General features: G+C 36.4%; 1 protein-coding gene across 14 annotated transcripts in view; it reads left to right on the top strand.

Moving 5' to 3' along the window:
* The window catches only part of tns1b (tensin 1b), a 320,941-nt gene that overhangs the window by 185,892 nt on the left and 108,590 nt on the right, over positions 1-26,459 (top strand). For all 14 annotated transcript variants that reach the window (XM_048194585.1, XM_048194584.1, XM_048194582.1 and 11 more), the window contains one exon: positions 19,814-19,852. In XM_048194585.1, the coding sequence (XP_048050542.1) occupies positions 19,814-19,852 (39 nt within the window). The remainder of the gene's footprint in view (positions 1-19,813; positions 19,853-26,459) is intronic.

Genomic DNA, 26,459 nt, shown 5'->3' with positions numbered 1-26,459 from the left:
GAAATTAAGGGGAAAAATCCCACAAACCTTAAAGTACATCTGCAAACCAACCATCGTAAAGAATACAAATCCTTCATGGCGAAAGATTCGGAAAGGAAGACTACCATCGGTCGATCCGAAGACTACCATCAGACTACCAAAGTCAACGAGCCTACACACACATGCACATTTGAAACCTTTAAGATTGTATTAGTCAGTTTTTGATAATTTAATATTCAACACATACACACAAACTCAAAAAGATTGAATCTTTAATATGTATGTTTGTTCATATGCATGTTCATCATTTATTATGTAAATTTAAGGTGCATTTGTTTGGTTCTTTTTTGCATCTCAAACCCTTGTTATTTTTATCAAGAGTTAACTGTAAACTGTGCAAACATTACATTTTGCTGAAAATAAATGTCTTGCTTTGCTTTCTTTGGTCGACACTGGAAGTGTTCTGTTAGCTGCTAAACTATAATTACTAAAACTATAACTGAAACTAAATAAAATAAAAACTAAATAGAAATGTGTTTGCAAAATAAAAACTAAACTATAACTAACAAAACCATTCATGAAACTAAACTAAAATTTAAAGCAAAATTGAAAAGGATATTAAAATAAAAACTAATTTAAAAAAGCAAAACTATAATAACCTTGCAGCCCACAGCTGGATGTTCGGTAAGTTCCGTTGCAAGATAAAAGTCTTTTTTGTATCTTTAGGTTCGGTCTTAAAAATGAAAGAGTGAACGCTAAGCGAACTAGGACTAAATGTATTATTTTCTTTTTGGTCTGGACCAAAAAAAAAAACAAGAGAAATGAACTACAAGTGTGAACACACCCTTTATGGTTGATTTTTATAATAATAATGGTTTTGAAAGAGAAGCGAACTACTACAAGTGTGAACGCACCCTCTATGGTTGATTTTATTGGTAATAATGGTTTTGAAAGAGAAACAAACAAGTGTGAACACCCTTAATGGTAGGGCTGGGACAATACACCGAATCTTGATTCACGATATGAAGAATCTGGAGCGATTCTGATATTTTCCCATGTATCGCAATTGACCCTTCGCAAAGACCCGCCCCCCTTAGTTACTGTTGCTTTGTCCGACAAGCCGTGGCGCTGTCACACCACACACAGTGAAAAATACATTGCGGAGCAAAGAGGACACTGACAACACGGCGACAGACAAGACAAAGCAGGTTACTTATGATCTTAAAGTCCCAGCTTTCAAACTGTGTAGTTTTTTAAGAAATTCAAACAATAAAAATCGTTTTGTGTCTCTTTAATGTGTCGTGACAGATTGCTGTAGCGCCTCAGCTCAAGAGGCTCGTCAACCGATCATCTCTTCCTACTAGTTCATGTATAGCATCAAATAAACATGAATGAACATGAGAAGGAATGTTGTTTCAAACGCGGAAAGACGTCAATATACACAATTTTTCAAGTTTAACTCTGCCGAGGTTAATCTTCTAACTACTGACTGCTTTGTCGGACAAAATGGCAGATTCGGCGTTCTGATTGGTTAGATCGCTTGTCAATCAAACTCCCTGCGAAGGGTCAATTCTCTCTCAAACCAATTCTGAGTTTTTAAACAGCAGATGGCACTACTGTACGTGCTTTAGAAACACTTGTACACTGCCTGCTTCCAGTTCCTTTACACACACCACTTAAACCTAAAATAATCATTAATAAAGTTTGAAGCGAGGTTGAATAGGTTTAATAGAGGTTGAAGCGAATTACAAATCTCACATCATAAAAATATTCTGAGCCGAGGTGCAAGTATATTTAACCACTTGCATGAACACACGAGCGCTGTCCAGCAGTCTTCTTCGTGAGCGTTTGAGAGTGTGCGGTTAAAAACTAGCCTAGAGCGCCATCTGCTGTTAAAACTAAGCTTAGAATCGATTCGAGAGAGAAAATATCAGGATCGATCCAGATTCAGATGTATCGTCCCAGCCCTACTTAATGGTTTATTTTTATTGTAATAATGGTTTTGAAAGAGAAACAAACTACAAGTGTGAACATGCCATTGATGGCTGATTTTTTGAATATTAACCAGACTTGCAAAAAAAAAAGTCTTTCTCTTACTTTAAGGTCTACGTTTGATCTCCAGGTTGTCATAGTCGGAAGAGATACTAGCAGCTTGGTTGAGCTCGGAGCAGTTTTCCTCAGCATTCCTCCTGTTGGCTTCGGCTGTGATTTAGAGGCTCCTCCAGCTCCTCTGTAACTGCAGTTCCAACATTTCCCACTTACACATAGCGAGGCAGATGAATCCAGATCCCCAGCACTTTAACACTGTCCGTTGTGGAATTCAATGTGATAAATGTGCATTTAAAAAACGGACTGTTATTGAAGTTCAAGGATCATTTGATCTCATGGATGGAAGATGTATTTAGTGTCGCCTTGGATTCCACCAGATAAATAAATCAGCATCTCTGCCGTTAGAGAGTTTGGCCAGCCGTCAAACGCTGAGATCAACACACGATCCTCAGTATTCCTCCTAGAAAAGCTGCATTCAGTGTGCTTGTCCAAATATACCAGCAAATTATGCAAAAGAGCAGTTTGGTTTATGCATGTGGGCTTGTTAAAAAGCATTCGCAACATGCATAAACAGAAATTACAGCTGTGGAGGCAAATGATAGGACTTATAACTCGCTCGTAAATTTGAGAGTATTTTTCGAGTGCAGTTAAGCTTGTTTACATTCTTGTGCCATGTTTCAGCTCCCGTCGATCTTACCTGGAGATCTTTACCACAAACTCATACCGTGACAAAACTTTTTTTTTTTTTTTCCAGGATTGAGGTGTACAGCAGATGTTTGATATATGGAACCTGCTACATCAGTGGTTAATCTAAAGTGCAGGATGGTCAATATAAATAAAATGTAATGATGTAGTGATTGAGCAAATTCACTAAAGTGTGAAAATCTGCTGATCTCTCTCCACACGAGTCTGGTCATAACTCACATATTTGCAGTATCTGTACAAGATGGGTTGTCACAAACAATGTAAATAGTATGTTATGTGGAAATAAGTGTTAGTTCTCCCTTGATAAGATATCTGAAAATTCCAAGAATAAAATAAATAAACAATTCCCATCAATCCTGAAAAAAAAAGATTTGTTTTGTCATGGTATAAATTTGTGGGAAAGATCTCCAGGTGTGATGCGACGGGAGCTAAAACACGGCACAATAATGTAAACATGCTTAACAGCACTTGAAAAATACTCTCAAATATTGCAAAAGTGGCTGAGATTATTAAACTGAGATTGAGATTATTGAGATTAATAAAGGATAATAATTAATAATAATTAACACACACTATTGTTCAAAATGTTTTTGAAAGAAGTCACTTATGCTCACCATTTATTTGATTTAAAAATACAGTAAAACAGTAATCGTGTGAAATATTATTACAATTTAAAATAACTTTTTTTCTATTTTAATATATTTTAAACTGTAATTTATTCCTGTGATGCAAAGCTGAATTTTTAGTATTATTACTCCAGTCTTCAGTGTCACATGATCCTTCAGAAATCATTCTAATGCTGATTTGCTGCTCAAGAAACATTTATGATTGTTTTCAATGAATATTATTATCAACTGAAAAGTTGCGCTAACTAATATTTTTGTGGAAACATTTTTTCAGGATGCTTTCATTAATTTGCATTTAACATTTGGTTACATTTTATTTTAAGGTGACGTAGTTACATTGTAATTACTTAAATAAGTACTGAGTGATATTAATTAACTACATATATTTATTATAGGGTTAGGGTTTGTTTTAGGGTTAGTTATAAGAGAAGAAATTACGCATAATTTACGGTTATTACTATAGTAATTACAAGTAGTAACATGTAACTATGTCACTAAAATAAAGTGTTACCCAACATTTAACAATTTGAAAGTCTTTACTGTCTTTTTTATCAGTTTAATGCATCATTGATGAGTAAAAGTATTAATAACCCTAAACTTTTGCATGTGTGTATGTATAAATATTTGTAATTTATGAATAGAATTTTTACTCAAAAAAAGTAAAAAACAAAATTCTCCATCATTCACAGAATACTGCATTCTCTCAGGGCCTTGTTTGTTTGTCTGCTCATTATATATTTTGGCTAATTTTATTACATTTCAGCTCCATTTAAGACTTCATTTTGCCCCAAAATTTAGTCTGGGCCTGATCATGTCTATTTTATCCTACCATCACATACACCTAGATACTTTTCCATTCCGCTTTATGATCTTGAGACAGATAGACTTCCCCGTAATCCTTGTTGACTGCCATGTTAAAAGAGCCACTGTTTTCGAACGGCACCAGAGCAAATGCATTCAAGATGTCCACATTCTCTAGGGTTGTTAAATTAGACTGCCAGCGAACATGAAATCTGACAAGATAGCCAAAATGTAACCAACATGGGGTTGTTTTGATTGGGGCCCAGAGTTTCATGAGGTCACAACAAATTAGCAGCGATCTTTAAGAGGTTTTCAGGCATTAGCAAGTTGAAGTCTGTCTCCGCCAAATGGTTGGAGGCTGCGAAGGTTGGGAGGAGATGCTGACGGTGGCAGAAACACGCGCCACGGCATTCCTGCGTAGAAGCTGAGGCTCTGGGACTGTCGGGAGGGGGTTGATTTAAGACCCCTGCAGCATCTTCACAGCCTGCTGCAGTTTAAACGGATGAATGCGTTCGCTCTGCGGAAACAAAGCACCGCCGCTCGCTTGGGTTGTTTATCACCGCAGGTTGGCGGGTGGCACGTTCAGCACGCTGGGGCTGATGGAGCACCCGTCATGAAGATTGGGATCACATGAGTTGGAAAGTACACGGCCGATTGCAACAAGCCACTTAAGATAAGAAATCCCATCATAAACGAATAATCACTAAGGGTTTTCCTAGCCTAAGGAGTTTGTTGCAACCAGCAGCAGATGGCAAAGATGTATCAGAAAGACCGAAATCTTCAATTTGAATACAAATAAGTCAGTTAGTCTGTGACAGTTCAGATGAGTTGGGTTTTATTTGTGTTTGCAATGTTTTAAGTAGTGGTAACTAGTAGTAGACATGTCAACAAGCATATTAGTCAATGAGCCGATATAATTTGTCATAATTTGACATTAACTTTTTTTGGTCACCAGCCACTGTGACTAGTGGTTTCCCAAAGTTACTAGCTACACAGCATTTTCACTGGCCACAGTTTTGACATCGATACCAATGGGGAAAAACTGCCATATAGATGTTTTAATATTATCTCATAATTTGGCAGCAGGTATATTAGGCTGCAGTCACTTTAAAACCTGACACGCGGATCCATTATACCGTTACACATGCGTTTTCTTTCTCAACTGTTTACGTTCACTTAAAACAACTGACTGTGTTTACATGAATACTTGCCAGGACCAGCATTTTGACATTATTTTCTGTGTATTTGTCCATTTAAGCGCAATAAGCAGTGAAAAAGAGCTCAATTTGGTACTGAGAGGTGGATTTATGTGTGTGCACTTTAAATGTGAGCACAAAATCTGCGGGAATGAGTAAAATTATGCGCAATGTGCATATGTGAAATTCAAGCCCTGTAACAGCAACAATATTCATCTGGAGCAATTGAAACTAGTGAGTGAGGGAAGGCGGGTATGTGTGTCTACTTACTGTCGTAGAGATGAGAGAGAGAGAAAGAGCAGCTGGTATCGTGTGTCTATTCTGCATAAAAAGAGTATTAGAAGCATTTTAGATATTTCTGTATCGATACGTATCGAAAAATCAATATTTTTGACACTACATTGCACTTCAGATGGCTTTTTAAAGGACTCCAAATTGAAAAATGTATATATTACATATATAATTCAACCCGCCAAAGTGGCAAGTAGGAGTGACTGCATTACACGCCACTTCTGAAATCCACCCACACCCTGACTATATATATCATTCACAACCTCAAAAATATATGTGCAGTTTCATCACTTCAACAAAAGTCAAAGTAATACTTTAGTGAAATGTAGTAAACTGTAAGCCGTTTCTGATGCCAAATGATTTGGCACCTGCTGTTACATTACTGATGTTGGCCGTAAAGGTTTTACAGTAATGGCATCTTTGGCTTGTATTCTGTTGCTCTAATGAATTGGCCGCTTGGATTGAGGTTGGATTGATATTTCGCCAGTGTTACTGTCGTCCTTTTAGTTGTGTAATGTATTAAGCAGGCATTCAGAGAGAAAGGACAGTGGTAGAGGGGCTCTCAGATGGGTGGAGATCACTTTTCAAAGCAGCTTTAGCAGAGTTGGCACTCCGTAGACCTGCTAAGAGGCCCACAGGAAGTCATTTGGGGCAGAATTAGTTAAAACATCCTGCCTTTGGGCCACTTTCACACACTGGTGCTTCTATTCCGGCTAAAAAAAGGTTGCAGTGATTAAAAACCCAAAGCAGTTATGAGGAACTATAATGTTCAGTGGCTATCATGTATTTAATTACTATTAAAGTTCCAGACCATATGATATTAAACAGAATCGTTCAGACAAACCATAATTGCGTCTATTAACGGGACATTCTTTGTGCTTGATAAACCGATAGGGTTTTTGGAATGGGACATTGGGAGCCACTAATCAGCAGTCACATGGAATTTGCGCCGCAGAACTCTGCATATTTGGAATGGCCGTCATTCACTAGTTTGTATACTTCTCTGACCCCATCCATGTTTGTTTATTAAATATTTTGGTTAATTTAATAATACTTTCAGCTGCTAATAAGAACATAGTACTCTGGCTCTGTTTAACAGAGATTTCCATAGATTTTCTGCAAAGAATCAGTGCAGAAAACATGATAAAAGGCCACAGATTCCGAGTGAGCCAAATGTCGCCTTGTTCATTCGGCAGTGAGCATTCAACTGATTCTAGATTGTGGTGTTTGTCTGATTGAAAAGTCGGCAACAGATGACCACTGGATTTAGTAATCGAGCCAAATCAATCAGACCAAACCCTGTACGGATGAGGGTCTGTGGTGCGCGCATGTACCAGTGTGGCAAGTTCAGCCAGAAATATGTCTGGATGGTGACTTAATGATTGCCGCATTTTAAAATTTTAGTGCAATCATGTGGCTCTTTTTGTCACAAAAACAGGTTTTAGAAACCCACCATCGCTGTTGGAGACACGGGATGGTAGGAAACATGGCCGCTCATGCTCCCGTTTGAGGCTTTTTTCAGCTTTGAGGTTCAGCTTTGTGGCTTGCATGGAGTATTGTCCCCAATAATTACTGTAACATGCCAGTCCTCCAGTCTGATGTGCTTTTATTCCTCATACCCTGCCATGATTGTGATGTCACCGTGGACCAGCTGACCTTAAAACACACGCTTTCTTTGAGCACATAAGAATATCATATAATGACTTGAGTTGAATGAACTATGACAGATTTATATATTTAATGGCATATTTTATTTGCTTGTCTTTGAGTGTATGCGTCAGATGGATGTTTTTGGCTGTATAGCTTCTTGTGCATTAAATTAAGTTCAAGTTGATGTTCTGTTCCATTCAGTTGTGCTCCGTTCTGTTTTTAACATACTTTATTTCAATGGTCCACTTTACATTCTACTAACTATAAGTAATTTTGCAACTACATGTCAACTATCTCTCATTAGAGTATTAGTGGACTGTAGTAGACTGTTAGGTGTTAAGGTTCGGGTTAATAGAATAAGTTGGCATGTAGTTGCAAATATAAAGATATATTTCTAGCAAAGAAAGTTATTAAACTCTATATATATATGCGGTGAACATTGAATTGTGGGCTGGAGCAGATCCGTTCTTATCTGTCGTTCCGGTCGGGTTTAGAGATTGTGTATGTTCATGAGGAAATTCCAGCGGTGGAGAACGAGTGAGTTTGTTCCTCCCAGAGCCGCTGAACACGATGTGAAATATTTTGATGGTCGTACGCGGTGCTGATGGGAAATGGAGGCGGGGTTCGTGATCTTCAGGAGTATGTGGAGGTCTTATCAGGGCTCGGTCTCCCAGTGGAATGTTTATAGAAAGCAGGCCCGTTTCAGGGGTTGCTGGCACAGAGCTGCTGTGGGCTTGTTTGCTTTTGCATTTGATTTATGGGCCGGGCAGCGAAATAAAGGCAGGAAACCCAGCACCACCGTTCTGCTGATATGCAACATCACGCAGCACTAAACACAGGGCTAAAACCCAGGCATTTGCCAAAAAACAGCCATAATTTAGTTTTTCATGACCATTTTGTAGCCTCTCTGAACTTTAGGACTTCTTTTGTTTTGCTGCACAGCAAAATCCCCAGAGTTAAATGAACTCTACTTAGAGTACATATGGTCCCTCTCTAAATAGTGTTAAAGTAACACTGAAGCAGAGTTAAAGTTAATGAGATAATTATACAATTAATTAAGTGATGATTGAACATTAGTGATGAACACCTGCTGTTAACAAGCAGAATCACTGAAGAAAAGAGAAAAACAAAAACTACAACTGACTTTAACTCTGCTTCAGTGTTACTTTAACACTATTTAGAGAGGGACCATATGTAATCTAAGCAGAGTTGATTTAACTCTGGGGATTTTGCTGTGTGTTGTTTTTAAGACTTTATTTTATTTTATTTTATTTAATATTTCTATTAAGTTTATATAAGTGAATTTTTAAAATAATGAGTGTTTACAGATTCATAGATTCAATGGATAGTCAGTTTGGACTGGGGAGAATGTTTTAAAATTTTGAAAGGTACAGTATATTTTCATTATATATGAATTGCTTTTATCACATAATGATTTTTATGGGTTAAATGTGCCTTAAAGTCAACATTATGTAAAAACTAACCCTATTTATTTTTATCTACACATTCCTTGCCTTAATCTGTACGGTTCATCAGTGCACATTATTCCAAAGGAAAACATGTTTGTCTCCATATTTTTTCATCAAAATGTCATAACTTGTTCTGCCTTTAAAATTTCTTTCCTGTTCACCTGATGTGGGAAATTCCTTATTTTTCAATCCATGCCATCTAATGGCTCTGTACTGGTATTTAAAGGCTTTTTTCTTGATCCAAACAGTCCCTGTGGATATAATCAAGTTGCATCCTACTTTTTTTTTTTTTTTTTTTTTTTTTTTTTTAAATACATATTGTGTCTGATTATAGAAGTAATGTGAGTTGTGAAAGCTGTTTCACGTTGTCTGCATTTATTTTAACTTAATGTGGATTCAAAGGAATAATCCCTTGAAAACTTTGCTTGCTTGATAAATCCCTAAATAAAACCCTAATTGTAGTTTTTGGATCAGTTTATGTGGATCAGTATCTGTGCGTGTAAGAGAGAAATAAATCAATCTCAGTGTTTTTCACTGAAGCACGAGAAGTGAGGATAATTCATCTGGACAGCCATAAGGTGGAATGAGTCGGGAATCCTCCTCACCTGCTTGTAAAGGAGAGTTTCTCTGGCCAATAACTCATATCTTGTGTGTTAGATGCAGATGGCTCTGGCCTGTTTCAACCTGCCGTGTTTCACTGATAGCAAACAACCAGCTCGTTCTCTGGAAGGTCAACAATCCCAGTTCATGCTGTAGATCATACTGAGATCATGTTTTATGTGTGGAATTAAGTGGAGCAGTTTTCCTGACAGTGTTGTAACTGCTTCTCACTTTTAGAGCAGGATTGAGTTTCAGTAATTGCCCTTAGTTATAAGTCTCTCGTGATTGGAGATTAACCTTTTGCTTTGGCTCAGTGGTCCTTGTTTTTTTTTGTTGAGGAAATTACTCTCTGATTATTCCACTCCTCCATGGCATGGCTAAGCTGGTGAATTGTAAACAGACAACATTATGGCTTAATATTAGCTACTCTGAGGTTTGTGCTGTCTTCTGAAAGTGAATAGTGTGTGTGCAGACTTTAAAGTTAACATTAAATGACTTTCAAGATCCAATTCAGGATAAACCCTGTGGGTCTCAGAATTGTGTCCAGGGTCAAGGAAAACCTGGAAACATAAGGGGATTACTTTCCAGCCCTGAAAATTTCCATAGTGAATATGTTTTTGTAGTTATGCTCTGGTTTAAAAATTACTTTTGAAATTATCTTGAAATTATGTGGTGGTGATGATGATTATTTATAAAGAAGTCATTATTCAGTAATCATCACCAAAGTTAAGGAAATCCATTTGCTCTTGAAAATTTGGTCTTGAAATACATTATACCACATCAAGACTCCTCAGTCAAGCAAGTATCTCTCCCTTTCTGTGCTTCTTTGGTGCCAAATGCCAATATTCCATCATTTTGGATACACATGAAGGAGCTTGTGGAAAATGCTGTGTTTAACCAAGTGTTTTTAAGTTTTTAAGCATGGTTGAGTGTGGTTTCCATCCACCACAACTACAATTTCATTTCCTAAACTTGATTTTGGCGGAATAGTTCAGCCAAAAATGAAATTTGCATCATGAACAAATTGAATTTTGCTCTGTTCCTAATGGCACAGCAGACTGGCAAAGGTATGTCTTTTTGGAGCTTGACAGCCATGGAAACTGAGGCATCTCATTTTGTGTTTCATGGAAGAAAGAAAATAAGGAAAATATAAGTTTTCACACCTGGCTTTTTTGGAGCGTTTGATTCAGAACCTGCATGGGACATTTTCTCCCTCAGTTTGGTGCATTTAGGGATATATGAACTTAGCACAAATGGATCCAAGAATGTCTTAACGGCCCGTTTGAAAACATAATCTGGAGTGGTTCACTTGTGGTGAGTAAGCAATCCGACCCAATGGAACCATGAACCAGGCTGAATCACAATGTCTAATGAATAATGGGTTAACCTTGCGCAAAGATGAAGTAAAATGCCTAATAGATATTTGGTCGGATTAACATATTTCAAAACAACTTTCCAAAACACCTAAAATTACCAATGAAGCCTTGATTCTTGCTCAAAATGTTAAACTATTATAACTACAGCTACAAAGAAAGCCACAATAAGCCTGCAAAGCTGTTTATGGAATATCCATTCTGAAGGATGACTGATATGAGCGGAATCTCCGAACAAAAACAGATGCACCATGACCAATGAGAGGATGGTTTACTCGCACATGACATTGACGGAATTTTCTGGCTTTCCGTGTTTTAACTGTCATGTGGTAGGGGGCGCTATTACGCAACTTCTGAAAGAGTAGAGAATCTCTGAATCAAAACACAGGTAAAAAAAAACAAAGAAAAAAGAAAGGGCACAAACAAGCGATAAAAGCGTTGCTTATGCACATTATAGAACCCGTCCACACGGAGACGCATTTAGCTGTATACACATACATTTTGTATCGTATAAGCATTTCGTCCAGATGAGCCGGCATTTTGGGAGCCTGAAACTGCTATTTTTTGAAACCAGGTCCCAGAGTGAATAAATCTGAAAACGACACCCTTGCGTTTTCGTGTGTACAGCCAATCCGTATATTTTGTGAAACGATGATGTCATCACCCCACGTCTTGACCCTAGTCAGACACCGCTATGTCACGTAACGGCAACAAGAACAACAATAGCGGACTACATGCTTTTGTTCGTGCCGCAGAAGCTACTAAATCCTGTTAGAATTAAAAAGCTAAAATAAAGCTTTATTTCTAAGTTTTACTAAAGTTTATGTACAGCGCAAGTGCATGCTCCATTTTTAGTGTATCTCTGTGGCAGAATTACAGTGCCACATACTGGTCTGGCATGTATACTACATCGTTTTGAGTCCGTTTCAGTGGTTTCGTGTGTATGCAGATATTTCTGGAGATGAGGAAAAAAAAGATTGAATAGGGAAAGCTCTGGCTTCAGGTGGAAGTGGCCGAAGTGTTTAAAAAACACAGTTTTTTCAGCTTTTTGTTCAAAATGTTGCTTTTTTTAATGAAACTTAACATTCTTTTTTAATCGTGTTAATAAAAAAAGAATGCATGAAGCTAGAATAAAACATTTTGTTTGTGTAAAAGCAGAGGCTCTGTTCTTTCTTTTGATATATTAAGAAAATTAAATAAAAAAAAAAAAAGGTAAAGGTAAAAATGTCTGGTAAAGAGTTAAAGAAGGTTGTGGTGAGAGCGGCGGAGCTCCAGCACACGTGACGCGGGCTGCTGTCTGAATGCAACAGGTCTCGGTTTAATCTTGTTAACGCAAGCATGCGAGGAATGCAACAACACAATTACCGCTCATTATATAATATTCATTTGTACACTCCAGTGTTATCAACACACATCCACTCCCCTTTCTGTCTCGTTCCCTCACTCGCTTTGTTTCTCTTTCTTTTCCGCACAGAAAAGCACACTGACTGAGGCTTTGCATTACTGACATGCCAGCCAAGAAGTGTGGACTTTTTTTTTTTTTTTTTGCTTGTTCCCCCTCTCTGCCTCAGAAGCCTCCTGATCCCACACAGCTGATTAGCCATCCTGAAGACATGAGAGAAAAGTCTGAGATGGCACCCGGACAAGAAAAAAACAGTTATCGGTGAACACAACCATTGAAATGATTTAGCTTTTTTTGATTCCTAGTTCTAGAATTTCAATGCATTGTCCTTTTTATCTGTAAGTTGTAATTGATGTGGTTTGCCAATCCAATCAAGGTTGGATTAAAGGTTAAAAAAGGCTTGTTTAAAAGAACTCTGAAACCTTCTGATTGTGGTTTTAAACATCATTTTTTCTCTGTTGCAAAAATGCAAAACAATCATATAATTCCATATATTTTTTTTATATAATTTCTTAGGTTTTTCATTTACTTTTAGGGTAAACTCGATCCGGACCTGTTCTTATTAGGTTTCGGGAGCAATAGCAAATAGTATTTCCTTCTTTGCAGGTGAATATTGTACCAACCTGTCATGTCTAAGTTTGTCTTTGATTTTTAAAGGCTTACTCACCTTTTTGGATAACCACAGGATGATTGTCAGGGCTATTTTAAGCATTGCGGTTGCCCACCAGTAGACCTGCGGTTATCACATTTTGCATGTTCACCTGCACCCTTGCTGTGGTTTAAGAGGCCTGGCATGAACCATTAACCAGAGGTTACACTCAGGGTAGACCACCTCTGGATGTGTCAGAATGATTTACACGTCTGAACGACTAAACCATGATGTAAATACCAGCAACAACCCGCTTCTGTTGCCCACATGATGAATCCAGCTCTCAGTGTGCTTGTTTTGACTCACGAGGATCAAGGGGTTGCATGTTCATCAGTTTCATTATGTGACGTGATGACATCCCACTGAAGAGTGTTATTGTTTGGTGTCTGTATCGTGCTAATTGTTGCCAAACACTGTTAAGCTGTCTTTTTACAGTCAAGCCACCTGTTTTCTTGCATTGAGATGGGCTCCTTTAGGATTTCTATCCAATCCTAATGTCCTCATCTGACCCGTGTCATAGGATTAGGGTCAGTGCTTTTGTGTAGGACTGGGAGATAAAGCTTGAAAATAATATCTCAACAATTTTCAGCCTTTGGAAGATATATATTTTGCCATTGTTTGTTATATACTTTGCTCTGAAGAGTTTTTTTTTTTTTTTTTCAATCGTAGAAAACATAAATTTGACAAACATTTTAGACAATTAAATTTAAAGGGGTGGTTGATTATGAGTTTACTTTTTTAACTTTAGTTAGTGTGTAATGTTGCTGTTTGAACATAAACAACATCTGCAAAGTTACGACGCTCAAAGTTCAATGCAAAGGGAGATATTTTCTTTTACAGAAATCGCTTTTTAAGGAAAACAACAAACAGCTGGTAGGGACTACAACAAGCTTCTTCCTGGGTTGGTGACATCACAAACCCCAAAATTTACATAAACCCCGCCCCCGTGAACACGCAACAAAGGGGGTGAGGCCATGTTGGGCTGCTTTAGAGAAGAGGAAGAGTTGTTGTAGTAGAGTGTTGTTGTCATGCCGTCATTTTACGCCGAACTGCTTCACAAACGAGGGTCAATTCAACACTGGATTTGCACAAAAGATTAACATGATGGCAAATGCTAGTTGTCGATGAGTTGAATCAACTCCACAGCAACTACAGATATGTATCCACTAACAATTCAGAAATGTCCAGTTGCATTCTAAAAGTTGTACCTTCTCCATCAGTGTCGACTCCGGTTTGAACAATGTAAGGCTGAACACCGTTACTGACAATCCTCATTTTGTCTGTGTGAGATTCTCCAGCTTTGTTGTTGTTGAGCTGTTAAAGCTCCGCCCTCTTCTGGAAAGGGGGCCGGGAGCAGCAGCTCATTTGCATTTAAAGGGACACGCACAAAAACAGCGTGTTTTTGCTCACACCCAAATAGGGGCAATTTTTACAAGCTATAATAAATGATCTGTGGGGTATTTTGAGCTGAAACTTCGCAGACACATTCTGGGGACACCAGAGACTTACATTATATCTTGTAAACGGGGCATTATAGCTCCCCTTTTTAAATTGAGTTGGAAAATTCAATAATTGTTTAAACATTATATTGTTTTATTTTTCTTAATATTTATATTGTTTAATTTGATATCGGTTACAATAGAATTGCAAATAAAAAGCATATTAAATGTATCGCTTAGCCTTACTTCTGCTGCCCTTCTGGAATGACCTACGAAAGAGAAGTCATCAGGGCTCCGTTTCAAACATTCCAGGCATCTTCAGAGGCATGCTGGGTCGGGCCAGATTTCAGTGCAGACATAAGGTGTTTGTTAGTTATGGATAGCAGGTGGATGGGCTGTCATCAGCAGGTGCCTGCAGGCAGAGTTAGGCCAGGTGATGGAATCTGGTCTGGAGATAGACCAGGCCTGGGATAGGAGACTGGAGAAAGGCTTAGAGCAGAGCTCTGAGATGGACTGAGATTAGGGAGAGATTTCCGTTCATCACTGAAGTATTATGGAGTGGTACAGTGGTCTTATGAGGTCTGGCTGGAGATAAGGAAGTGTATGGTTTGCATGCAAGACTGTGTAAATGTTCCGACCTGGCATAAATGTACTGCAAGTAAATTTCAAGACCTGCACAGAAAAAGCCTCTCGAACAGCACGTAATTCCGATTTCAGTTCTCTTCCACAGCTTATATGGCCAAATACACACAAAATTATGTCAAAATGCCCATCCTGGTGAGTATTCACATAAACACAGTCAGTTATGTCTTAATTGAACATGACTAAACAGTTGAACTAAACAGTTGAAAAAGAAAGCATACGTGTAACAATATATTGGATCCGTGCACCTCTTAAAGTGACAGCAGCCTAATAAACCTGCTGCTGTCCGAGTGCTTAATGTTAATCAAACAACAATAGACAAAGAGAAAATCACTCACTGATCTTGACTGCATAACATTTGTTACTTTAATAAGAATCAGTATATATTTAATTCATACAATGAAGACTAAGCAGTGTTTTATTTTTACATTTGATTATTCAATTTCTGCTGTTAAACCTAATTTAGGCCTACTTGAAACCATGTTAAAATAAAAATTAGTGATCTTTTTTTCTTTTTCTTTAAGTGAGTTAAAAAAAAAAATTGATCAGAAAAGTAAGACTGATTACTAGTTGGTCAAATTAGTTCTTAAGACACAGTCTTAATATAGTGTCTGTGTTTATGCACCTGGCCACAGATTTTCAATGTGATTTCAGACCATTGTATATTTTCTGCTGTTTTAACTGTAAGCTTTACTAAATGTTCTAAAAACAGTGTATCCATGTTGTGGGATGTCAGCTTGCTTTTATTTGTTGTTTCACTCTTATCAGTCTTCCTGTTTATAGTGGTTGATCATTTGTGTTTTGAGTGTGTTTAGATATGCTGAGACCTGTAGTGAGAAAAAACAAGAGATTTTCAGTGTTTACAGCTCCACATCCACAGCTGGAATAACATCTTTTAGCAGGAAGTCAAATCAAACAGAAGCTCTAGTCATGCTTAAAGTCTCATGTCCCCTATTAAGGAGAAAACGTCTTGTTCACAAAGTATGAGGCTGATCATTGTTACTCTGTAAACAGTAACTTTTGCATGACTTTCTAGACTTTTTTTTTTTTTTTTTTTTTTCTACAATTAATCTCTGTTTTTACATTCCCTGAGGAAAATTTGAATGGTATGGACCAAATGTTTTAAGTCTTTCCCCATGCTTTTAGTGTGTTGCCAGGGTGCTTTTTGCGACTTAAATATGCCATTGCTAAATATGAGCAATATTAATAATGTTTGCCTTCACAAACACCACCAATACTAGACATGTGATCTTTAGGTGCAGGACACCTGTTAAACTATAAACTCAGTTAGTTAAGGCTCAGCACCTTTTTCATGAACACTTTATCAATGACAAGTCAAGGTCATTGATAAATGTGAAAATGACATTGGGAAACCTGATGTGCTCCGTCAGCATTAAGACGAGCAATTAAATGGACCGGGCAAATTTAACACAAATGCCAGATGGTTGAAAAGAACACACATATATATTCAGCTGTCAAAACAAATGGTAAGAGTCGATGGCTTCCAGACCATGTCAAATTCCTCACTTTCATCTGAATCAAATTTTGCAAAGACACGCTTGAACTCTGAGAATTCATAAATAGTTGTCCTTGGAATGACACAAGTGAAATCTGACCCAAGTTGCCTTGACTTTATTTATTTACCACATTTGTCTTCAACTGGTGAGAAATAAACCAGCATTATGTTTGTGGGTTTCAAGTCACAGGCTCACCCGTGGTAAAATCACTGTAACGCACGGCCTCTTTTGGCTTATTGCCCTAGTATACAACAGAGTAGAGCTGCACGATTCTGGATAAACTGAGAAACACATTTTTTGTTTGTTTGTTTGTTTCAAATAGAGATAGCGATTCTCCCATGATTCTGAACAGACAACTTAACAAAATAACATTATTTTTTAATTTTTTTTATTTATTTATTTTTTTTACACTTTTTACACTGATTCTAATTTATTTTTATTTATTTTTTTGGATCAATTTTTTATTGATTATTGTATATATAGGGTCACATACAGTTGTCCATAGACAAAATAACATAATTTAATAGAGATTGTGACAAAATGTTAATTGCTGCAGTCTATTTAAAAGTGTTTAATTTAAATTAATTATTTGAGAGAGAAAAAAAACGGTTTGAATGAATGATTTAATGATTCATAAATGCTTCACTTGTTTTATTACTGAATGAATCTGTGTTTTTTTAATGAATCTCTTGAATGAATGGATGAATCAGCATTTTTGAACGAATCTCTTGAATGAATGATTCAATGACTCACTCATAAATGCTTCACTTGTTTTATTACTGGATGAATCAGCGTTTTGAGTGAATCTTTTGAATGAATGATTCAATGACTTTCTTATAAATGGTTTAATCCCAGTATTTCTCTGATAATTTGAATATTTGTAACAGAAATAATGAAACTGTGATGCTGAAAAGACTTTGAAGTTGTTTCATACATGACAACTGCTCTCTCTGGCTCAGTGGCAGAACCAACCCAGATTTAATTGCTCCGGTGTGATTTTGTCAAAGGTTTAAAAGACACAGGAGAATCGTTGTCATTTAGGAATGAGATCGTGATCATTTAACAATGAATCGTGCAGCTCTACAGCAGAGCACGCATGCAACACTGTATCCCACAATGCAATGTGTTCGACTTGACCTGATGAACTGGTAATATCAGCAATGATATCTCCAACTTGATAATATCAGCAATGATATCTCCAACTTGACTCATTATTTGAGTCATTATTTGATTGACTACATTTTTACAAAACAGAATGCCTTTAATATTATATAACTTGTGACAGTATATGAAGCTAAAAAGCCATGTCCAAATCTGTTTGTGGTTTGTGTAAAGAGTATATTGATTAATAAATGTGCTTTCCCCCCCCCCATTTCTACTGAGAAATTAGACTGATTTATAATTATTTTGTCTTTGGAATTGAATAGACATGACATCATGGTGCCAGAGTTCTGTCTCCTTCCTTAGTAGGTGCCTTCATACAAAATTGCTGTCTGTTTAGTCATTGACCGACTAGGCAGCTGCCTTTGCTTTTAGACACAGCTGTGGAGAAGTGCAAGGAGGCTTCCTGTTTGTGCACAACTCCAGTTTCTCAGATCCAATTTTGCCTGGAAACAGTTTTTCCTTAATGCTCTAGTAGAAGCAGTGCCAGAAATTATGGTCCGCCATCCTGTTTGTGAGGCACAGAGCTCATTTGTTCATGGGAGGCGGGATATTAGTTGTGGCAGTGGTCTGAGCAGCAATCCTATTATAATGGACTTCAGCAGATTGTGAGTTCCGACAAAGCAAATCACCTTTAAACATCAGTGACTTTCCAATCCTGTTTATGAAATGGTGAAAATGAGGTTTGCGCTCTCGTTTGCATGTTTTTTTCCTGTTTATAACACTGTTTAGCAAGGTTTCGATCTGTCTGTGACTGATTGACAGTGTGTGTATATATATATATATATATATATATATATATATATATATATATATATATATATATATATATATATATATATATATATATATATATATATATTATGGCTGTCAATATATTATTTTTTTAATCGCGATTAATCGCACACTTTTCGTGAAATTAAGCAAACACCATTTATCTTGTTTAACACGTCCATTGTGCCATCATTGCCTATATCCAGCAAAGTAAACCAGTGTGATTTTTACAAAACTGTATTTTTCAGCTTTTTTCAAGGTAAATTTAGATGTCTTTCCAAAAAAAGGACACTTGCAGACTCCAAAAGGACACCAAATAACCAGATGATATGATTTCATATAATTCATACATTTATGTAGGCAACACCAAAGCACCCATAAAAAAATCACAGCAAAAAAAAAAAAAAAAAAAAAAAAAAATTCAGAATTCAGTGTATAGTATGTGCAAAGAGCTTTACATTTTACATTTATATTTTAGACAAGTCAAGTTGTGATACTGAACAGGAGATGCCAAATAAACCCTAAACCAACCACCCTGACCTGCATATATACTTAAAGTGCACAGCAACATACACAGGACAAATCCAATCCTGAATGTGTGTGAAAACAACGTGAATGCACTGAAATGTGTCTGTGCATAAATACAATGTGTGATCAGAGCGTCGAGAGTGCTCATACGTGATTTGTTTGCTTCTGTATGTCACAGCAATCGTCTTTACTTTGATTGCAATCCTCATCCATCAATACTTTCATAGCAAGAAGCTGGTTTGCTTTATCCAGCCGAGAAACAAAGTTTCCTCATCATCTGGCCATACAGCGGTGGGATGTTTCGACGTTCCGTTCAGACAGGACCAGTGCGATGCGCTCTTCAGATACAATGACACAATATGACAGAGAGTTTGTGTTTTAAAGTGAAACAGACACTGGAATGAATAATTCTCTCTGCCATCTCTGATATAATCCGCATGGACTTTAAGATCATCTAACTGCGTGATGTAAATTACGTTATGACGCAATTTCACGTTTCCGTAATTTTTTCGCGTTAAATGCGTGAATTAATTAATTTTGAATTAATCGAATGCGTAAAAAAAAGAAATAAATAATAATATATATAATATATATATATATATATATATATATATATATATATATATATATATATATATATATATATATATATATATATATTTTTTTTTTTTAATAAATATTTTATATGATTAATTCATCCAGAAAATGTTTGTCTTTTTATCCAAGTTGCACTGCCAGTGTCATAAATTCTTCTTTAGCCTGTTATTCAATCCCTCTCTCTGCTCTGCCACTTTCACAACCCCATCAGTGGATAAAATAAAGCCCATACTGCATTTTTCTCTTGTTGAATGTCTCATTTCCCTTGTAAATATGTCATATTACAGTAGTAAAATGTGTCAACATGTTATGTTGACTTTAAAATCAGAATTTGGCTTGACGTTTGTGTTCTCTGTGTGTTGCAGGTATCCTCCTCCTGCGTTCCTGTTGCCAACTATGAACTGGTAAGAACGTCTGTGGTTGTTTTGATGACCTGTTTTTGATCGTTTCCTAGAAAAGTCATCACTCGGAATCTGCTCTGTTAATCAGATTGATGATAAAGAGGTTTTTTTTGCCTATTTTGGAAGCCAGAATGTATCATCCCACAAACATTAATATTTATAAGAAGGAAATAAAAGCTTGGGGTCTTTGGTTCAGATCTCTCCCAAGACCTAAATAAGCCATGGGGAATAACAAAGCATGAACGATAGCATAGTGAACATTCCTTTTTTGGTTTGAATTGTGTTTTTGGTCTCCAAAAGATCTCTTTCCTCCTCCTCCTATGTATGCTCGCCTGCGCAAGGCAAGCCAGAATCCATCATTGCGCTACCTGCGTCGCTTGTTGTATTTGGTGTGCTCAAAATGGAAGACATTTTTTTAGTTTTTTGGCTTTCATCAGTTGGGCATGTTTTGGTTTTTCTTTTTCTCGTTCCCTCAATCACTTCCCAGATAAAGTATGTGAAATGCAGGTATGCAGGGCCGCTGTCGGACTGAATCCTGCCGCAGGCACCATAAACACACACTTCAAATCAGATGGCCTGTTTAAACACTAATGAACTGAACTATAAAACCTGATGTTCTGATGACAAGTGTGAAAACTGAGAGGCTGGAAGACAAAAAAAAAAAAAAATTCTTGAGACATGGGACAAAACTTGCTATAGGACTGCAAAGATAAGTTTATGTACCGAGGAATAATGTTGAATCTGTTAATCTTCACTTAAATTTGGATTCATCTTTCCTGTTTTATTTTCTTATTCATCTTTTCTGTTTTATTTTCTTTAAAGAAAATTTAGTTTTCTTCTGAGGATACATCATGAAAATCTGACTTTTTCCATGTTTAAGTGCTATAGTTGGGTCCCGGGTGCATCTACCAACCCAGAAAACGTGAAAAAGGACAACCCAGTAACTTTGTTTTGGCAAGCCTTTCTCTGCAAGCATGTGAACAAACAAGCCGCACAGATTTCCCTCCCCTTGTCACATAGGAAGGGGATCTTATTATAATATTACCACCCCTTAATCTGCACGTTTCTACCCACGGCACCGGCATTTTGTTTTCGCACGTGTTCTAACACTATGGCAAAAGTTCGGGCAAAGCATGCTAACTGTTCTGTCATTGGCTGCACAGACGAGCACTGAACACTATTTAGAGTCTCATTAGCCTGAAAGTTCACTCTGGCAAGCTCGATTGCTAAAAAAAGGATTGTTTCTGTCTGAGCGATATTTTGGAAAAAATATTAGAGCATTCACAGCATTTGATAGCAAACATTAGCCTGGTTTGTATGGCTCTGTTTGGCAAACAGGTCCGATATGTGTAGTGGGCGTTCATACGGGTTTTGGACAAAAGATTAACATGACGGCACATGCTAGACGGTGAGTTGAATCAACTCCCAAAGCTTACATCCAATTTTTTACGTCCAGCTAATGCAACCGGCACCAGAGACTTATATTATATCTTGTGAAAAGGAGCAAAATAGGTCTCCTTCATATGTAATATTATAATCTATTTAATTATATATACAGTGTATATATACAGTAATATATATATATATATACATTTTATGTAATCATTATATTATATATATTATAATTATAATATAACTGTTAAGTTGGTTTATGTTATTATATATATATATATAAACATATAATCATAAAATGATAAACCACGTTGGAATTAGGACAGGATCAGGGCATGATGATTTCGGGGTGATAATGTGTTAATTTTGATAAAATAATAAAAAAGATTAATATCAAAGTGTAAATGTTGACAGGTAAGATTGTGAGATGTTTTGTCTGAAGTGAGTGGGTGAACACAGTGTTACAGTGGAGGCCTGTGGCAGCTGAACTTCAATAAGTAGAACAAATAAACAGGGATCTTAAAGACAACAGTGGCTGTATTTATAATGGGAACTCAGAGCAGCTGTCCAGATAGAAATTGAAAATGAAGAATCTGCTTATGTAAGGCTTAGACCTGCAGCATGAACATCTCAAACATGAATATTTAGTGTCTTTGTTTACCTAAAGTCTGTTCGGAAATTCGGCCGCTGTCCCTCAGCACTCGCACACACCGCCTTCAGCAAGGACAAAGCTGCTGAACTCACTATGTTTACAATGACGCAGCTCAGTGAAGCCAAAAACAACCCTGTTTAATGGCTTTTCAGTGAATTCAGGAGTATTTCTGTGGTCGGGCTGAATCTTGTAGACCTGCTTTCTCCTCGCTCCATGTTTGGTAAATTCTCCTCCGCTCAATGAGTTGTCTGGCTGGTGGTTAGACCTGTGATCCGAGACCGAATAACAACGATCAAATGTCTATGTGAATTTACAATTTTGGATGAAAAGGATCTCTGTAGGTGTTATGATCTTAAAAACATAACACAGCACACCAGGAACATAGCTAATGTGCCAGTATATTGATTTTAGCAATGACTTGGAGGTAATTTCAGCAAAAATCTAGTTTCTCAGGTTTTTTTTTTTTTTTCCAATATTTATTTGTTTTTATACGTTCATTGTGGCATGATATTTGTCTGTAAGATGTATTCACGTGCTTAAGGGAAATAAATCAAAACAAGACCACATCTGAGTTACATTTCTCCCCAAAAGGAAAAAAAAAAGGAATGAGGGGAATATTAAAGCACAAGTATATATATATATATATATATATATATATATATATATATATATATATATATATATATATATATATATATATGCCTTTGTGATGCTGTTTTTGTGACAATTAAACCTATTTACTGCCAAAATTGACAATTACAAAATGTAAATTAAATTAACAAATAATAATTATATAAAAAGTACATTAAAGGTATAGGTAACACTTTATAGTGAGGTTTCATTAGTTAAAATTAGTTAACTGCTTTAATTAACATGAATTAATAATGAACAATACTTCTACAGCATTTATTAATCTTAGTTCATGTTAATTTCAACATTTATGAATACATTATTAAAGTAATACATAAGTTATATTAAGTTAGTTATAAAATACAAAAGTTATATTTGTTATATTGACTAATGTTAACAAATGAGACCTTATTGTGAAGTATTGCCAAAATTATATATTATATTATATTATATTATATTATATTATATTATATTATATTATATTATATTATATTATATTATATTATTATGTTATATGATATTAGCTTATATTATATAATAATACATATTTATACATCATCATAATAGTATTTGTTGTACTACATTAAATTAAAATATATATATAGTGTTATACAATTTATAAAATCACTGCACATATTACTGTACTACAGTTGTGAATTTGCAGGAAAAGCTGCAAACTAGTGCTGAATTGTTATTAAAAAATGCAGAAAATCTTATTTTTCTGGTATTTTCTGTCTTTTAAAAAAATACTTTAATAATTAATCTATTATTATTATTATTACTATTATTGATTTTGGGTGAAATGTGACCTGGTCATGTTTTTGTGACATAAACTCATAAACTGACCTTGTACAAAAAGTACAAAGATGTGCGTTTTAACTTTACGTTCCCTATCCAAGGTGATCTGCTGTGTTGTACTTTTTGATAAGACACGAGTGGACGTCCAGACACGTATATTACGTGGGCGTTATCTCAATAACATGCTCTCTACATTGGTTGTATTTTGAATACAAGCTTCAGGCTTTCTCTCTCTCAGAGCTGTCTACCTTCCTCTAGAGCCATCTGGCCTGCGTCTGCTTCACCACAATGTGATATTGGCCATAATTGGCCATGAGAGGGTGAAACACATGCCGGGCCTCGGATGACATTAAGCAGACCAGCGTTACTCTAGTCTTTCCAGGTCTTTCTGTGTATATTCTCTGTGCCCAGGCCCTTTAAGGCTCTCTGCTTCGCATCCTCTCTCGTTTTCTCAGCATGTACGATGCATTTTGCAATACGTGACACGTCCTTCCCCTGTTGTGAGCGTTAACCCAGCATCAGAGGTTTGCTTTGGGACGTTTCTTTTCGCAGGTTCTCACAGCTCGGAATTCTTTAGCTGAATACCATCTTCGGAATTCTTTCCGTAGAACTCTCCTGGGATGGAAGACAGGCACGGACCCTCCATTAGCATAATGTAAACACAGAGTGCCACTGAAATGCGCAACATCTCATCTGTTTACTTTTTTTCATCCCTGCTGCATTTTGCTGGAAAAGTTGCAGGTGGCTGTTAAAATCGTGAGAGAACAGCAGCTGTCGCCGATGTAGAAAAAGGTGTGTGTTTCTCACCTGCGCTGTAATATCCATCATAACCCGGGGTCAGATACACTGGAGACCCAGCCAACTTTCCCTCCTAGTTGTCGATGTTCAGATGAGGTTGAAACAATCAAAGGTTGTTGTTGTTTCAGCCATGCCTGGACATTAACCAAACACATTTAAATCATACTGCATTGGCTCTGAGGTGCTGGAGACAGGAATGAAACAACATGTCCTTTTTAGGTGCTCTGTGTGCCGCACTTTGACGGATATCTTCAGATCTTTGAGGCGAACAGCTGCTTGCCTCCTCAAACAACTAATTTCCACAGTTTATGAACCAAATCAGTTATCGTATAATCCGATATGATGAGGGGTTGCAAGGGAATCGTCATTCTTTTGATGACCTATCCAAGCCCTCAAGCCCCTAAAAAAAAAAAAAAAAAGAAGAGCAGTCAACCATTTCAGGACTCCAATTGAAAGGGGTCATATACATTTACACTTTAATTGGTTTATTATTTTTTAATTATTTTAATTAATTAGTTATTTAAAAAAAATAATGAATATACACATAGATTAAAAATAATTATTACATATATTATTTTTAATTAATTATTATTTATTTTATTTAATTATTTGTTTTATTTAGTATGTAATATAATTTATAATTACATAAAAATTATAATTATAAAGTCATTGTAAATTATAATACAATTATAAAATAATAATTTTATAAAATATAAAAATCAACTTTTTTTTATATTAGTCGAATTTTTGTGCACCACAGTCATAATTTTCATTTATCATTTTCTATTCTCTCTATGATCCTGAGTATTAAAAGGGGTCATGAATTGAGAAATCAACTTTTCCTTGAGCTTTTGATATACAAGAGGTCATCGTACTATAAGAATATCCTGTAAGTTTCAGAATTGAAAACTTTCTTGTTAGTCCAATAAAAGCTTTTATTGACACCAGGCCAAGCGAACGACTCTGCCTGGCATGTGCCTATCTATGATAGTTGAAACTCCGCCTCCGCAGAAAAAATCAACGCCTACTTCAACATTGCAACGTTAGCTCCGCCCACTGGTATGTTAGTGAGATGACTAGGAGAGAAGAGCGATACAGGACTAAAAATAACATTTACCTTTCCAAAGACCCTAAAGCTAGGAATATGGTTATTTATTTTCAACAATGTGAATGTCTCAGTTGAGCTTTATTTATTTGTATTCGTTACATTTCACTGTGGATTCTTTGGTAAATCAATCACATTTCGGCACAGGCTTCGCAAGCAGACTTTTACGATATGGACTCGACAGTAATGAAACAACATGTAAGAAACTGTGTTAATTTTAATGCCTGATATACAGTATGTAATGATTCATGTACAGTCAGATGTTCTTTGTCTATGTGTCAGTAAATCAAACCAGTGACTAAACGGTCAACTTCACATTGTTTCTCTTAGCAGGATAAAAATAATCTGTTATTTAAACAGTGATTAAATTATAGAAAACAATCAAAGAATGCTCTCTTTACAATAGCTGGAGCTGTCAATCAAACAGCACGAGTTTATCAGTGTCTGAGTTCTGGACTCGTGCCTTAACTCCTATTTTATTCAATGAATCTCTTATTTACATCATGTTTGTACTGTTAGTTAGAGTGTAATACTCAGCTATTTCAAATGGAAAGATGTTAGCCAATCACAGCAGTGGGCATTTACACTAAAGTTTCATAGCAGACACGCCCCTAAAACAGAGCGTTCAAATAAGAGGGCTAAAATCATGGTAGGAAAAATACCTTTTATTTCTAAATTATGACAATTGTTGATGTAAAAAACATACTAAGTGTTGATTTGATAATGGTCGTGTTCAAATATATTCATCTGGCTGGCTTTAGAAACTTCCATATTTAATGAGCAGTTTTTGAAGCTTGTAGTTACAGGACATATATAGTACATAATATACAGTAAATACTATATCAAAGGTAAACTACATTTAGATTCCTCATGATATAACCCCTTTAAATCAGCAGAGGAGCAATGCACTGTGCCGTTGGAGGAACATGCACTTCCTGTAGCCACCAATAGGGGGCAGCAGACAATATGGAGTGTGTACATTCACTTTGGGCTCCAAACACCTCCTCCTCTTTGTGGTTTCTTTTTGTTTCCGTAGCCCTACGCTGTGTTTGAGGACAGATCTGATCTACATCGTCGGAGTTCTGTAAGCAGTTCAACTACGTCAGTGGCTAAATGTCTAAGCACTATGAACATAGAACAGGCAGTTTTTCCCATCATTAGTTGGACAAGCACATGGTACATTTGACAAAATGCCTCTTTTAACTGTGCGGTGTAAGGAATTTTCATTGGGATAT

This window comes from Megalobrama amblycephala, linkage group LG6, assembly GCF_018812025.1.
Source record: "Megalobrama amblycephala isolate DHTTF-2021 linkage group LG6, ASM1881202v1, whole genome shotgun sequence".
In the NCBI taxonomy this organism is placed as follows: domain Eukaryota; kingdom Metazoa; phylum Chordata; class Actinopteri; order Cypriniformes; family Xenocyprididae; genus Megalobrama; species Megalobrama amblycephala.
This window is presented reverse-complemented; position numbering and strand designations above follow the sequence as displayed.